The sequence below is a fragment of the Mizuhopecten yessoensis genome, unplaced genomic scaffold (assembly GCF_002113885.1).
Source record: "Mizuhopecten yessoensis strain PY_sf001 unplaced genomic scaffold, ASM211388v2 scaffold10797, whole genome shotgun sequence".
Classification (NCBI taxonomy): Eukaryota; Metazoa; Mollusca; class Bivalvia; order Pectinida; family Pectinidae; genus Mizuhopecten; species Mizuhopecten yessoensis.
In genome coordinates, this window is record NW_018408726.1 from 1,261,055 (window position 1) to 1,279,933 (window position 18,879).

Genomic DNA, 18,879 nt, shown 5'->3' on the forward strand with positions numbered 1-18,879 from the left:
ACAAATCAGTAAATGAACTATTGGAAACTTCAAAGGAAAGCTTGAATATTTCACATAAGCAGCTCGCGACATATTAGCCGGTTATATACGTATATATCATCATATTGGAAAATATTGAAATTTAGGAACCTCATGTTTTATTGGGATGGAAATACACATACGGGGTACGTTCTATTAAGAGCTATGGTCATTTAAGGATGTGCGAAAATTTGGGGTGGAGGAAAGCCGGAGTTCCCGGAGAAAAAACACCGACCTACGGGCAGTACCTGGCGACTGCCCCACGTACAGGTCTACCTGCGACCCAGTGGTGGAGGGCTAGTGATAGCAGAATGTCAGATGCCTTAACCACTTGGCCACCGCGGCCCCGNAGAGGATGTATTACGTTCTTACATGTAGATACGTTTCGTTCCATGTAAATTGGAATGTGTTTCGTTCCCAAGAAATATAAGTTCAGAGAGGAAATTAGAGATTTATGAACTGTTTCATGACGATATATCAAGACTCTTGGCTAGACGAAAGAATGCCCATGAATTCACATCTCTGAATAAAACATTGAAGTCTGCTATAGTCACTGAAGTTAGCTCAGCTTTTAACAGGTGTAGGGAATCTTGATTTTTATCGACATTTCACAACAGGTTGTCGTCTCCATGTAAAACACAGGTAACCTTTGTTATTTCACACGGCAGACCTCGTCTAACAATCCCTTCTTTACTGTATATACGTCAACAGTCTGGAATGTACCTGTATACCTACCTATCTACATACAGAAATGTACCTGTATATTTACCTACATATTACTTACCTGTAAAATGTGTTCCTACTCACGTACCTCCCTCTCACTTCCAACACCAGTGATTTGTTTTTAAATTCATTGCACAAACATGTTTTTTTTAATAAGAATGTTAACGAACACACATGCGCTTTTATAAAGCAATACTTACCATGATTTGATCGCTAATTGATATAATATTGTATATCCTTACAAGTTTAATGGTCGTATAACAACTGCTAATTTAACTATCGTAGGGAAAGGATATAACTAAGACAAATCATACGAGAATAACACTATCATGTTGACGTCGTAACGTTATATATACAAAGTACAGTGTGAATTCCTTAGGCCACCTTCTGTAGTATTTTACCACGCTTCGGACGTACACGTCTGTTCTTGTGAAGCTCCCCTAATCGTATTACGACCACGGGAGTACAAACATATAGGTTCATTGTAGACAGAACTGATTGAATTCGAATTAAACATGTAACGTTGTGAGGATAAGTTACTATAGAACGTCAAAGTAGAGAATCAACATCCTCGATGTGTTTGGACAGGGTCAAAACGTGATAAGACTTAACGCCATCTTTTAAATGAGCAATATCCAGGTAAATCAGTATAAGCACATGAGAGGTTACCTGTATTTATAGCGCTACACCTCAAGTTATATAATCTTATCACATTATGTATCGAACTATAACAAACTGGTCTTTTTAGGTCTTAAAATGATAAAAAATGACTTAAGGGTATATGCTACCTTACTGTGGCATGCAGTTTTGGTCACCCCCCCTGATATAGCTTTGAAATCAAGCAGTAGTTAATATGCAACATACTATCAACTAATATGTTATGCAAGAAACCCTTTCACAAATATAACTCAAAAGATGTATCAACATATCTTTCCAATAAGAAATCTATAAGCAGAAAGTTTCAATAAAACCATAACCATAAAGACTCTATAATGAGTCTACTACATGACATAAAAAATCGATAATAAATCTATAACTTGACATGAAATATCAATAATAAATCTATAACTTGACATAAATATCAATAATGAATCTATAACTTGACTTAAAAATAAATAATAAAACTATAACTTGGCATAAAATATCAATAATAAATCTATAACATGACATAAAATATCAATAATAAACCTATAACATGACATAAAATATCAATAATAACATGAAATATCAATAATAAATCTATAACTTGACATAAAATATCAATAATAAATCTATAACTTGACTTAAAAATCAATAATAAACCTATAACTTGACATAAAATATCAATAATAACATGAAATATCAATAATAAATCTATAACTTTACATAAAATATCAGTAATAAATCTATAACTTGACATAAAATATCAATAATAAAACTATAACTTGACATAAAATATCAATAATAAATCTATAACTTGACTTAAAAATAAATAATAAATCTATAACTTGGCATAAAATATCAATAATAAATCTATAACATGACATAAAATATCATTAATGAATCTTTAACTTGACTTAAAAATAAATAATAAAACTATAACTTGACTTAAAAATAAATAATAAATCTATAACTTGGCATAAAATATCAATAATAAATCTATAACATGACATAAAATATCAATAATGAATCTTTAACTTGACATGAAATATCAATAATAAATCTATAACTTGACATGGAATATCAATAATAAATCTATAACTTTACACAAAATATCAATGATAAGTATATAACTTGACATAAGTTTCAATAAGGAATTTAGACCTTGACATTAAATATCAACAAGAAACTACAGATCATAAACTGTATAACTGAGCAATCATAAATTATAAATCATCGATAAGAAACACATAAAATATTAGTAAGAAATTATTAAAGTATCAGTCAGAAATTTATAAACTTATAGAAGATATCAATAAGAAATCGTAGGTCATTGGTTGATGATACTCAAAACACAAAAACATACCAACATTATATAACTTTGGATTATTTCTGATTTATTACACAACTCTCGTAGAAACGACGTGGTAGATGTAATATAAATCACACCTGTACTGTGTGAAGTAATGTGTAGCCCAGTAAATCATAGTTTTATTGTTCCTGTTATAAAACATTATGTAACGCTAATAGACTGAGTATATTTACTGTTACTTATACGTACACACAGGGGCTTGAATTCGTTTTAAACTATGTGGTTCTATATGTTTCTTGTGATCAGATGTTTATCTGACTGGTGAATTACTGATATTTACATATTTTTGTATGTTTTGAATGTGACAACGAAATGCGACAAAGTGTGTCGTGTTTTGAAAACTATACTAGATGTCACTCTTGTAGCGTATCCCAACAGCCTTTTTATATCCAGGCCCAGGCTATTTCTCCCAATATGTATATATATATATATATATTAGCTACCAAATAGAGCGGGCATATTACAGGTTAACTAACTGCTTTAACTTGGCAATACATCTATGAATTCAGAAACATTGCAGCGCTATTATAAGGTAATATATACATTCTTGTGAGTCTTTCATATGTGTCGTTTAATTTATCGTTAACACAGATGTTTACATGTTTAATTGATCGTTAAAACAGATGTTTACATGTTTCTCGTGTAAACCCCTTCTGGAAATGAGATACACTTCAACGGCCATGTACCAAAACTGTACCTGGTTTTAAAACGATTATCAGATACGCATTGATTCTGAAGCACCATACCAAAAAATTGTTAGGACTGGCTTAGATTATCGATATTCTTAAACAGGACATCAGGTGTATTCGGGTTGGAATTTGAAAAGGGTGACATCTCATGATTTGGGCGAAGTAATCATGTGGAATATATATATTTCGTGATGTGTGGTGTTGTTCACCGATGTTGACGGCTCTTGGTGTGATCTTTTGTCAAATCCATTGAAGTCGTTCTAGTTTATATCAACTCCACTAAAGTAGTAGATCAAACATAAATGTAAATTCATTTATCAAACAAAAACGTACAAGTGTTTAAAAGGTAGCGTTTAATCTCACCTTCTATACCAAAATAATACGCCACGTGATCAGATTGCGTATGTTCACTACGAGGCGATACAGTATCTAATCATGAAGTATTCGTCTTTTGGTGCGAAAATTTTAAAGTCATTTGATGAACTAAATCTTATATTGCCTTCTATTGAGAACACTTTGTTCAGTGTATTGACTGTAGGCCTTACGGCCCATGAGTACATATTACATACAATACATAATAAGCAGTGAAACAGCATACAGATATAGACAAATATGTACCAACCTCATTGCTTATCATTATGAACGGTAAAAATGCATATCAATTCTTAAATAAATTTGATAAGCTAAATATACACGACTACCTGCCATGTAAGTATGAGAAAACATTGCTAAGCTAACGAACTTGGCCTGATTCACGATGTGTTACTTTCCCGGGGTATTATTGCCCGGTGATTATCGATCTCTTGAAGGTTACTATGTAATCAGTGGTACAAGTGATTGAAAGGTCATTTATAAAAGATAAAACCGAGACGGGAGGTTAATAATTAGGGGGTTAGAGGTTAAAGGTCAGTGGAGCATAACTGCTCAGTGTAATAGTCGTCAGCGCAATTATCTTATATCCTTGTGATGTTTTATTATTTTATGTTTCAACGTAAACGACGTTTTTATAACGGTACAGTTCTTGGTTTAACAAACACAGTAGTCATTTTGTTTGGAAATTGCCTTCGATTGATACTAGATAAAAATCTCCAATTACACAATAAAATATTATCTGCAATTATATTTCCGTTTCTAATTAGTCATGGAAAAAGCATAAATATGGAACTTTTGGGAAAATAATCTTGCTGGCTATAATTGGCGAAAGAGTACCACAGGTACCCTAAATCCAGGTATGGTCGGTCTAGCTGGCACTTTCTTATCGAATCGCCATTAAAAGTGTACAATTAATTAATTGATAAGTGCAGGAATGAATGATTGGATTACTTTGGTGTACGGTGCCCCGAGAATGGGGAGCCGATATTGGTAAGGAACCTTATCTGGGAGTAGATACCCGGGACTATATATAAGGCCGTCTCCGGGGTACCGGGCACTCACATACCTAAACCCGTACAGACTCAGACTCCAGTCACCCAAATCCTACCATGAGGGAAATCGTACACATCCAGGCCGGTCAGTGTGGCAACCAGATTGGTGCCAAGGTGAGTTGGTTCGTTTCGATTTTTCTAGTCTTATTTTATTGCAAATACATTGAAGATAAGAGAAAGGTATCGTTTAATGAGGGTTTATCCGTAAATATTTGAGTCAGCGGTACAAATAACAATTCACGAATTACATTTTAGCGTTTTTGAAAACAACTTTATTATTTTAATAGTGTATGTAAACAACTGTTTAATTAAAAACGGATTTAAATTCATAAAATGTCAACTCTTTACTATTAACATGGACTACTTTTTATAGCGATGCGCTATGTCAAAGCAGTAACCCGTGTTCAGATTTCCAACACGTTAAAGCGGGAACATTACATTATTCCACTCGTAGTAAGAAAAATCGATCATTGAAAAAAGGTTAATATAAATACAAGTATTGACTTCGTTTTAAATGGTGTTCATATGGAATACGATGTCTCTGGAATTGGGTGACCGGGTGGTGCAGTGGATAGCGCACTTGCCTTTCACCGGGGTTCGATTCCCCGATCGGACATGAAAAGGTTGGGGTCACCTGCCCGACCTCGTTGGTCTCCGGGTATTCCGGTTTCCTCCCACACTAAGACCCCCCACGCGCTAACATCCGGGCCATCAAGAGTGATTAATATAAGTTGAAATAACTTGTTTCATAATTGTTGTAAAATAAATAAAGTTTATATTAACTCTGGAATTAATCCTAGTTCCCTATAAATGTCAACTAAATGCGGTTCGAACTAAAATGAGCACAAACATGTTTTTATTATAACAGACGTTATCATATAATCAAAAAAACGGGTTAAACCAGGGAATCGTATTAACTGATCATTAGAACTTACTGACCTTCGGAACATATTGATCTTTTCCAGTCCTCGTTATGATAGGATGTAAAATGTTTTTGTGCAATGAATCCAATTTGGTAGTATTCCAGACCAACCAATGTGTTTTAGAGTACACTTTAAATTTCAGTAATTAATGTTTAAACTTTTTCAAACTGTAACATGTTTTTGGAAGCCAGACATGATACATTGTAGCTTGCTCTTCAAGAAAGGTCAAACATGGCTTAAGATAATATAATTAGCCGTCAAATATTCAACCAATGTAAAATATTCAACCAGTGTAAAATATTCAACCAACAGTCAATGTCAAATCAAGGTTAAACAATCAGTCAATGTCAAACCAAGGTTAAACAATCGGTCAATGGCAAACCAAGGTTAAACAATCGGTCAATGTCAAACCAAGGTGAATTTTTAAACCAAGGTTAAACATTAAACAAAGATCAAACATTCACCCGAGGTGAAACTATCGAAAATGTTGGTGGCTTTCAATTCCTGTATGCTATACAACAAAAATGTCCGGAGATAAGGTCGAATATAAAAACATTTTGGAAGCTTCCTTTTTTCAATATCCTTCTTCATTTCTTGTCTTTTAGATAGATAAACAAAAATAGTAGCTACCGTCAGATATTGAATAGGAGTGCTACGTCGTTTCCAAAATTGCAGTGATTATATATTTTCTATGCATACATTTAAACATTTCCTACCTTGTTTTATATATATATACATGTATATTGATAAAACTTATCAGCATTTATCGCTCACAAGATAAATTTAAATCCTCTTATCAAAATACCTCTAAGGAATAATGCTACTGCATTGATGGGGTGTGTTTGTGTAGCGAAACTACTGATCGTACCATTGATAATGACATAACTGTAAATTAAAGATTCAGTTATTTCCACTGTTGCCACTGGCAACGAGATACGCTAATTTTAAATCTTATCAAAACCATTTTAAATCAAAAGTAAAATGTCATGTATAAGAAGTCAAAAGAAAAGAACCAATAAATGTTTATTAACTTACAGATACTTTTCTTTTGAAAATTGCGTACGGATTTGCGTTAACGACTAGAAATCATGACATTTACAGATAATTTTCAAACCTAACATATTAGCGAACTCCTCAATATTCACGATTTTATCAATTGCAGTTCTGGGAGGTTATTTCCGATGAGCACGGAATTGACCCCACCGGTACATACCACGGAGATTCCGACCTTCAGTTGGAGAGGATCAACGTGTACTACAATGAAGCCACAGGTACTTAAGTCTTATAGAGCATAGGGAGCAAACAAATATAAATTAACACCAAATCATCCTTATATTTTATAAAATGATATTATTAATATGTAACACACATGTACACTATAACTATATGTCAATATATGTCAATGTTTGTCTGTTTTAACTTGCAAATTGTTCGCATGAATGTTCTTGAATCATTCAACGGAAAAAGAACGATGTTTAAAACAAAGTGATTTATTTTATTTATTTTACGTCATTTCAGGAGGCAAATATGTTCCTCGCGCAATCCTCGTTGATTTGGAGCCCGGAACCATGGACTCTGTCCGATCTGGTCCTTTTGGACAAATCTTCAGACCAGACAACTTTGTGTTCGGACAGAGTGGTGCTGGAAACAACTGGGCTAAGGGACATTACACAGAAGGTGCTGAGCTCGTAGACTCTGTTCTTGATGTGGTACGAAAAGAAGCGGAGAGCTGTGATTGTCTTCAGGGATTCCAGCTTACACATTCTCTTGGTGGTGGTACCGGTTCTGGAATGGGAACACTCCTCATCTCCAAAATCCGTGAGGAATACCCCGACAGGATCATGAACACATTCTCCGTTGTACCATCACCCAAGGTAAGACTATAATTTATATAAAACAACTCTGTTTCATAAACACAAATAATGATTTCTGTATAAGTCATGATCGCTATCATTATACTTCATCTATATAACAGCGTGTCTGATTTTATTATATTGATCACATGACGGGGAAACAAAAAATCGTGTTAAACTCACGCGCTCGAGTTTCCCCGGTCACATTTCTCTAATTTGGGGCCACTGTAGTGTTTGGAGTGTCTGAAGCAGACGACAACAAGTGCGCGTCAATCTAAACAGCTTTACTGTTGTGTTATTTACGATATGATCAAATATGTATCGTCCTTGTGGTAGGTAAACACGATACTTTGTTTCCCCTCGATAGCCATGTTCACTCGGATGTCACCCTAATTAAACATGATCAATCTCGGGGTATCAAATAATCGTGTTTCCCTACAGCAAGGGAAATAAATGTATAATATCAACAAATAGTAATGATACGTTCTGATTTCACGTGTTTATGTTTTCATTGATACAGTTTACTTTAATTTACAGGTATCAGACACTGTGGTCGAGCCGTACAATGCCACCCTCTCTGTCCACCAGCTTGTTGAGAATACAGACGAAACCTATTGTATCGACAACGAGGCTCTCTACGACATCTGCTTCCGTACCCTCAAGCTGACCACACCCACATACGGTGACTTGAACCATCTTGTCTCCGCCACCATGTCAGGAGTCACCACCTGGCTCCGATTCCCTGGTCAACTGAACGCCGATCTCCGTAAATTGGCTGTCAACATGGTCCCCTTCCCCCGTCTTCATTTCTTCATGCCTGGGTTCGCTCCTCTTACATCTCGTGGTAGCCAGCAGTACAGGGCTCTTACCGTCCCAGAGCTGACCCAGCAGATGTTCGACGCCAAGAACATGATGGCTGCTTGCGATCCACGTCACGGACGTTATCTGACCGTCGCCGCCATGTTCCGTGGACGTATGTCAATGAAGGAGGTCGACGAACAGCTCTTGAACGTCCAGAACAAGAACAGCAGCTACTTCGTTGAATGGATCCCCAACAACGTCAAGACCGCCGTCTGTGATATCCCACCACGTGGTCTCAAAATGTCTGCTACCTTCATTGGTAACAGCACCGCCATCCAGGAGCTCTTCAAGCGTATCTCTGAGCAGTTCACCGCTATGTTCCGTCGTAAGGCTTTCTTGCATTGGTACACTGGTGAGGGTATGGACGAGATGGAGTTCACAGAGGCCGAGTCCAACATGAACGACTTGGTGTCGGAGTACCAACAGTACCAGGATGCCACAGCCGAGGAGGAGGGAGAGTTCGAGGAGGAAGAAGGCGAGGAAGCCTAATTTTAGTGAAATAGTTATTGCCGTACATGGATTTGAACAACCTTTTCAACCAGTCCGAACTTTAAATTTATTGCTTTTTTCGATTTCTGACATCTTTACCCCTTATTTCTAATCTAGTCATCAGTGCATTTGGTTGGGGAATAGAAAATGATAATAAAAGTTAAAAGTGAGCAATAACATCTCTTTTTTTTTCTCTTTTTTTTCTGTATTGTGTTCGAATCTACGACGAACTCATGAAGCCAAGCGTCTCCCTTGGTACAGTTTTCTTACGTCTTGGACATTATTAGAGTAAATAATAATAGCAACAAACGCCACTCTAAAGCGCTTGACAGTACATAGATATACAATTAATACAATTACAACGAGCATATACGTTAATCAATACAATTTTGAGGAATTTGCAGGAGCTGCCATATCAGGCGCTAACTACTAGTCCTAAGCCACCTGACTAATATCTCCCTATATGTGTATGCCAGAGTGTGTGCTTGAGATGTAATGTGTTCTCTTTGATATTCATTTTTAATTCAAAGAAAATCTTCAAAAATGCTTTGCATTCTGGTTCAGACGACATCTTGAATTAAAAGTAACAATTTAACTTTGAAATACAGTGAAACCTGTTAGACGGGGGTTTGTTTTACTCATACAGTAGAACCTGTATACTAATTCACATAGTTCGGGATTTCGTTTTACATAGGTTCCTTTTTAAGGAATTACAGGTATCTTCTCTAGTGTTTAATACGGCTTATACAACAGGTGATTTTTGCATAAACCAGCAAAGCTTTCCTACGTTTAAGATTAATGTACCGATCACGCCTGTTTTAATTTTTTTTTAGTGCTTCCATTGAAAGGTTTGACAAACTAAACTATGAATCTGTCTTTTAGTTCATATTCATATGAAGTATATGGAAAGACAGGCCCTTATTTCTGAAAGAGGTGTACATTTTACATCATTCCCTCTTTCTAACTGCTCCCTAATTTAGCCAGCACAATTCATACAGCGGATCATTTGAATTAAGGCAATATGTTATTTACATATACCTTCTTTTCAAGAAAGTTCTAATTTAAAAACTTCAGAAATAACGTCTATAATTTGTACTAAACATATATGCAACACATTTTAAAGTACACAAGGATGCATTTACACTCGGTCAGTCGGATGATTAGACACTCCTAATTGAAATCGTGTTAGGGAGATAACTCCAACACAAATACATATAATTGTAAGGTAGCATATACCCTTAATGCATATAAATTTCATTGCTATTTAATGTGAATATCATCCTATATTGGTGAGAGTCATGTGTTATTGATAATGCTGATTTTGATTAATTGATTTCTGTTAAATCAATCGTTCGGCATAAGTATGAAGCCAACCATGTCGGACAGAACAATGTCATGCTGAGTTATGCTAACAATAAACATGCAACAGCACTCGTCTTGCCAGCTAGACGGCAGAAATTCTTTTATTCCCAAAACAGAAACAGGCGTCATAGCATTCATTTAACAAATGTTTGACTCGTGTCATTTTACTTTGGTATTGAAATTCCTTTACAAAGTGGTCGATTGACAGAAACTGTTCGATCGATTGATTACTTGATCATTTAAAAAGATCAGATATTTTATGTGCAAAATCTCTCATCCACCTGGACACTTGATGAATTTGTTTCACAAAATAACTTCATTATAAATTACTCCGTATATACTTTCTATTGCTAACCCATACAGTATTATTTGATATTCTATATCACAGCTCATATACACTGTCATGTGTTTGTAAGTGGTAGTTTATAAAGTTTAAATCATAAACGTTACGGTGGTCGCTTACAAAGTTTAAATCATTATTGTTACGGTGGTCGGTTATAAAGGTTTAAATCATAAATGTTACGGTGGTCGCTTATAAAGGTTTAAACCATAAATGTTAGGGTGGTCGCTAATAAATGTTTAAATCATAAATGTTAGGGTGGTCGCTTATATAGGTTTAAATCATAAATGTTAGGGTGGTCGCTAATAAAGGTTTCAATCATAAGTTTTAGTTATAACGTTATGATCATATCAGGAACAATTAATTAACAATAAATAGATGTTAATACAATACAAAGGTGGGAGGAGGGATGTACATGTTAATGATGTAAAGATGTATCAACTATATTCGCTGGAATGTATAATCGCTTGAATCTTCGGCTCTGGTCCAACAACCGTGTATCTGTTGTTGACGGTACACATAACAACCGTGTATTTGTTGTTGACGGTTCACGTAACAACCATGTATCTGTTGTTGACGGTACACGTAACAATCGTGTATCTGTTGTTGACGGTACACATAACAACCGTGTATTTGTTGTTGACGGTACACATAACAACCGTGTATCTGTTGTTGACGGTACACGATACAACCGTGTATCTGTTGTTGACGGTACACGTAACAACCGTGTATCTGTTGTTGACGGTACAGGTAACACCCGTGTATCTGTTGTTGACGGTACAGGTAACACCCGTGTATCTATTGTTTACGGTACACGTAACAACCGTGTATCTGTTGTTGACGGTACACGTAACAACCGTGTATCTGTTGTTGACGGTTTTGCGTGCTATAAAACATTATATGGTTTTGCGTACTATAAACATTATACGGTTTCGCGTGCTATAAAACATTATTTGGTTTCGCGTGTTATAAAACATTATATGGTTTTGCGTACTATAAACATTATACGGTTTCGCGTGCTATAAAACATTACTTGGTTTCGCGTGTTATAAAACATTATATGGTTTTGCGTACTATAAACATTATACGGTTTCGCGTGCTATAAAACATTATTTGGTTTCGCGTGTTATAAAACATTATATGGTTTTGCGTACTATAAACATTATACGGTTTCGCGTGCTATAAAACATTACTTGGTTTCGCGTGTTATAAAACATTATATGGTTTTGCGTACTATAAACATTATACGGTTTCGCGTGCTATAAAACATTATTTGGTTTCGCGTGTTATAAAACATTATATGGTTTTGCGTACTATAAACATTATACGGTTTCGCGTGCTATAAAACATTACATGGTTTCGCGTGCTATAAACATTATACGGTTTCGCGCGCTATAAAACATTATATGGTTTTGCGTACTATAAACATTATACGATTTCGCGTGCTATAAAACATTATATGGTTTCGCGTGCTATAAACATTTTATGGTTTCGCGTGCTATAAACAGCTAAGGATATTTTAAGTACAGACGTCGTATAGTGTAATGTATGTGTGTATGTGTGCTGTAGTTGGTTTGTTGTGTAAAATGGTGTAAGACCAAAAGAGAAAAACTTGGACGAATTCTGGAAAGGTCTTGAGTTGAAGTAAAATCTTGTCGCCAGACCCTATTGATATTTCTATTAACCTGTGTACTTATTGTATATGAAATATGAAATAAATATTGTTTAAACCAAGTACGATGACACAGCGTCTGATATATAGGCTTTGTTTATGTTTACCACAATGGATTTCTAACTATATTGATGTGGATATAAAGGCAGCAATGCCTGCGTCCACTCATATCCTATTACAATCCTATTAGAAGACAACACACTGGTTACAGTATCTTGTTCTTTAATAGATATCTATCTCCGAGTTAGTATTATATTTTAAAGAAATAATTCCCGTAAATAATACTAGTCACTGTTGGTGTTCATTGACCGGATATTTTGAATATTCAATCCGACGCCTGCTGAGGGATTGACGATTTCAAAATCATTCTTCGGTGTTGCTACTTGTCCATCTGGCTTATAGGAGGCTATTGATTGTTTTTCGCTTACGGCAAAGTTTTGAATGATTACTACTGCTTTTGGATGGGAAAGTCGATCAGATGAATTTGCTATTTGTTATTATAATGTTTATTAACCAAACAACATAATTCAGTGTTATTGTACAGTTTACCCGAGACAAATGACACATATTCATAGAACAGTATATTCTATGATTAATTAATTAAAAACGAAAGCTGGAAAAAGTGTATGAATTAAGGTAGAACATTTAATATAAATTCTATACATATTAAGTAGACTGTTATGCAAACAAACATTTTGGTATCGATTCTCTTGTTTTATCGACGACAGTTTTCAGTCGGATGCATGATAACTTTTTCAGAAGCTGGATACATACGTATACAGATACACTTGGGTATGTCATGTGTTTTTATTTGGCATTCGACTACTCCAAAAATATTGCATATACATAGTCTCTCATCTCATTGGTTATAAAATGAACATGGTTTTGTAACTAAGGTAACTATTTCCTTAATGTAATCCGAGTCCTCCGTCACTAACTGATCTAGCAGCTATAAAGCATATGATTGGACATACGGTATCTTTCACATACGTAACTGGTGTTATTTTCTGCACAAAACTTTATACTAATAACATAACCACTCACTACTATATGCCTCTCTCTAGAGCATCGGCCGCTATCCCGCCAATTGAAATTGAAGCTAACATGTCGTTTATTAGTAAGCACACTAACATACTTGATGTTTAAGAGGTCAGCCAAAGGCCGACCCGCATTAAAAACTCCAAACTTGGTTAAAATTTGGATAAGGCATGTCGAACAGCGCATTTATATATTTTACATATATATATTAAACATGCTCTATCTATATTTTTTCGTTTGATTGTTCAACATTTCTAAATTCATTTAAAAAAAATAGTCAACTACCAGTTGTAATTTTGTAGTTTTAAAAATAATAAATCAATAGTTTTGGTATATTCTATAAAGTTTTCATAACAGAGCATTAATAAAGGTAATTATTAATAAAAAAAATAGGGGAGGTAATTCACTTAGAGAGTTTTCTGAATATTGGACATTTAATAACCTAGCATTTACTGCTACAATATACAATTAATTAAAAGCTAATTCGTCTTTGGAAGCGGGAAATATCAACACCCAGAAGATGGATCGATAGGCCTAGTCACTGAAATCCACGTCTTTTCGAAAAATTGAAATTTCGTCACAGTGACCATAAAATGTATTTGTAATCTTACCGTACAAATACAATACACGGTCGTTACAAATATGCACATTTATCCGTGTCACAGGAAGGTATTTTTATTTAACATATACCGATTTTTTATAGAGAAATTGGAAACTAACAGAAAACAGTTAATTTAAATGAATATGTATATATATATACCAGACTTCCCAATCACAAGGCCCCATAAAACACCTTAACTGGTGGGGGGGGGGAAGATACCAGACTTCCCAATCACAAGGCCCCATAAAACACCTAAACTGGTGGGGGAAACAATCTTGTTAATACTGTGTTTCCACCATGAGTAGATCATTATGAAATTCGACAAACCATTTTGACTGCACCGAAATGCCTTCTACAATAAAATGATCAGCCATGTAATATTAGTGCTCACGTTAACCCGTGACGTCACGATACTGCCGCCATTGTTGCGCGTGACAACGGTGCAATAATACATATGTCGGGTAGATTTAATCGATTAAATAAAAAACAACAACAGATAAAACATATCGCCATGACGGGCTATAGGGCCAATAAAGTGCTCATAAAACACGACATTAAAATTCATACACTAATGCTCGAGAAACACGTGTACTTAAGACCAAGAATGTGGAGCATAACGTACATTTAATTGAACGTACACAACGACTGCATCTCAATAGTAACATAACAGGTGCATTGTACGTACAACATGACTGTATCAGAACGTTAACATAACACGTACACTGTACGTACAACATGAATGTATCATAATGTTAACATAACAAGTACATTGTACGTACACCATGACAGTATCACAATCTTAACATACCAAGTACATTGTACGTACACCAAGACAGGATCACAATGTTAACATAGCACGTACATTGTACGTACACCATGACAGTATCACAATGTTAACATACCAAGTACATTGTACGTACACCATGACAGTATCACAATGTTAACATAACACGTACATTGTACGTACACCAAGACAGGATCACAATGTTAACATAGCACGTACATTGTACGTACACCACGACAGAATCCCAATGTTAACATAACACGTACAATGTACGTACACCATAACAGTATCACAATGTTAACATATCACGTACAATGTACGTACACCATGACTTTATCACAATGTTAACTTAACACGTACATTGTACGTACACCATGACAGTATCACAACGTTAACATAACACGTACATGGTACGTACACCATGACTTTATCACAACGGACAATGTACGTACACCCTGACTTTATCACAATGCTAACTTAACACGTACATTGTACGAATGTACGTACACCACGACGGTATCACAATGTTAACATTACACGTACATTGTACCTACACCATGACAGTAACACAATGTTAACATATCACGTACAATGTACGTGTTAAGTTAGCATTGTGATAAAGTCAGGGTGTACGTACATTGGACGTGATATGTTAACATTGTGATTCTGTCATATTGTACGTACAATGTATGTGTTGTGTTAACATTATGATCCTGTCATGGTGTACCTACAATGTATGTGTTCTGTTAACATTATGATCCTGTCATGGTGTACCTACAATGTATGTGTTCTGTTAACATTATGATCCTGTCATGGTGTACCTACAATGTATGTGTTGTGTTAACATTATGATCCTGTCATGGTGTACCTACAATGTATGTGTTGTGTTAACATTATGATCCTGTCATGGTGTACGTCCAATGTATGTGTTATGCTAACATTGTGATACTGTCCTGGTGTACGTACAATATACGTACACCATGACGGGATCACAATGTTAACACAACACGTACATTGTACGAGATATGTTAACATTGTGGTACTGTCATGGTGTCCGTACAATATACATGCTATGTTAACATTGTGATGCTGTCATAGTGTACGTACAATGTGTGTGTTATGTTAACATAGTGATACTGTCATGGTATACGTACAATGTACGGGTTATGTTAACATTGGGATTCTGTCGTGGTGTACGTACATTGGACGTGATATGTTAACATTGTGTTCCTGTCATGGTGTACGTAGAATGTATGTGTTATGCTAACATTGTGATACTGTCTTGGTGTACGTACAATGTCCTTGTTATGTTAACATTATAATACTGTCATGGTGTGCGTACATTGTACGTGCATTTGTGATCGTTGAACAAACCATGACAGTATCATAGTGTTAACATAACACGAACAATGTACGTAAACCATGACAGTATCATAATGTTAACATAACAAGGACATTGTACGTACACTATGACAGCATCACAATGTTAACACAACACATACATTGTAGGTACACCATGACAGGAACACAATGTTAACATAACCCGTACATTGTACGTATACCATGACAGTATCATAGTGTTAACATAACACGAACAATGTACGTAAACCATGACAGTATCATAGTGTTAACATAACACGTTCAATGTACGTTCACCATGACAGTATCATAATGGTAACATAACACATACATTCTACGTACACCATGACAGCATCATAATGTTAACAAAACACGTACAATGTACATGTTATGTTAACATTATGACTTTATCACAATGTTAACATAACATGTACATTGTACATACACCATGACAGTATCATAATGTTAACATAACACATACATTGTACGTACACCATGACAGTATCACAATGTTAACATAACACATACATTGTACGTACACCATGACAGGATCACAATGTTAACATAACACGTACATTGTACCTACACTATGACATTATCATAATGTTAACATAACACATACATTGTACGTACACCATGACAGTATCATAATGTTACATAACACGTACATTGTACGGACACCATGACAGTATCACAATGTTAACATAACACGTACATTGTACGTACACCATGACAGTATCATAATGTTACATAACACGTACATTGTACGGACACCATGACAGTATCACAATGTTAACATAACACATACATTGTACGTACACCATGACAGTATCATAATGTTACATAACACGTACATTGTACGAACACCATGACAGTATCACAATGTTAACATAGCACGTACATTGTACGTCGTACACCAAGACAGTATCACAATGTTAACATAACACATACATTGTACGTACACCATGACAGTATCACAATGTTAGCATAACACGTACAATGTACGTACACCATGACAGTATCATGATGTTAACATAACACGTACAATGTACGTACACTATGACTTTATCACAATGTTACATAACACGTAAAATGTACGAACACCATGACAGTATCACAATGTTAGCATAACACGTACAATGTACGTACACCATGACAGTATCACAATGTTAACATAGCACGTACATTGTACGTCGTACACCAAGACAGTATCACAATGTTAACATAACACGTACATTGTACGTACACTATGACTTTATCACAATGTTACATAACACGTAAAATGTACGAACACCATGACAGTATCACAATGTTAGCATAACACGTACAATGTACGTACACCATGCCAGTATCATAATGTTAACATAACACGTACATTGTACCTACACTATGACATTATCATAATGTTAACATAACACATACATTGTACGTACACCATGACAGTATCACAGTGTTAACATAGCAAGTACATTGTACGTACACCATGACAGTACCATAATGTTAACATAACACGTACAATGTACGTACACCATGACAGTATCACAATGTTAGCATAACACGTACAATGTACGTACACCATGCCAGTATCATAATGTTAACATAACACGTACAGTGTACGAACACCATGACAGTATCACAATGTTAACATAACACGTACATTGTACCTACACTATGACATTATCATAATGTTAACATAACACATACATTGTATGTACACCATGACAGTATCACAATGTTAACATAGCAAGTACATTGTACGTACACCATGACAGTACCATAATGTTAACATAACACGTACAATGTACGTACACCATGCCAGTATCATAATGTTAACATAACACGTACATTGTACGTACACCATGACAGTATCATAATGTTAACATAACACGTACATTGTACGTACACTATGACTTTATCACAATGTTAACATAACACGTAAAATGTACGAACACCATGACAGTATCACAATGTTAACATAGCACGTACATTGTACGTAAACCACGACAGGATCCCAATGTTAACACAGCACGTACATTGTACGTACACCATGGGAGTATCACAATGTTAACATAACACGTACATTGTACGGACACCATGACAGTACCACAATGTTAACATAGCACGTACATTGTACGTACACCATGGCAGTATCACAATGTTAACATAACACGTACATTGTACGGACACCACGACATATCACAATGTTAACATAGCACGTACATTGTACGTACACCAAGACAGGATCACAATGTTAACATAGCACGTACATTGTACGTACACCATGACAGTATCACAATGTTAACATAGCACGTACATTGTATGTGCATTTGTGATCGTTGAACAAACGAAGGTTACTGGTAATGGAGGCGATCTAGGAGGGAAATATGCTTGTGATAGAATACTGAGAAAAGGGACATTTTTAGAAGGTTATAATGTCAGAGCAAACCGGATTGGAACCATGAGAAAACCCAGAAGTAGTGAGAAAACAGATGGAGAGTAAAGGTGTAAATTGAAAAAGCCAGTTTTAATGTTAAAATTCCTTGTTTGAACGCTTCTGTGAGTTCTTTAACTTCCGCCATTTGAAGAAAATAAGCACAATATGAATTATATTTTCAAGAGATATGCTTTAGCGGAGAATTGGGACAGGAACCATTTAAAGATATACATGTAACTGAAGTGCTCTGCTCAAGTACAGGACATTCGATGTCTTATATCGGCTTTCAATCGAGCAG

At 35.4% G+C, this 18,879-nt stretch overlaps 1 protein-coding gene across 1 annotated transcript; it reads left to right on the forward strand.

Moving 5' to 3' along the window:
- Positions 1 to 4,877: 4,877 nt before the first annotated feature.
- Positions 4,878 to 9,168, forward strand: LOC110462466 (tubulin beta-4B chain-like). The gene is made up of 4 exons (XM_021516420.1): positions 4,878 to 4,979; positions 6,951 to 7,059; positions 7,307 to 7,662; positions 8,179 to 9,168. Exons 1-4 carry the CDS (start codon positions 4,923 to 4,925, stop codon positions 8,989 to 8,991), a joined length of 1,335 nt encoding a protein of 444 aa, XP_021372095.1. The 5' UTR covers positions 4,878 to 4,922; the 3' UTR covers positions 8,992 to 9,168.
- Positions 9,169 to 18,879: the final 9,711 nt, after the last annotated feature.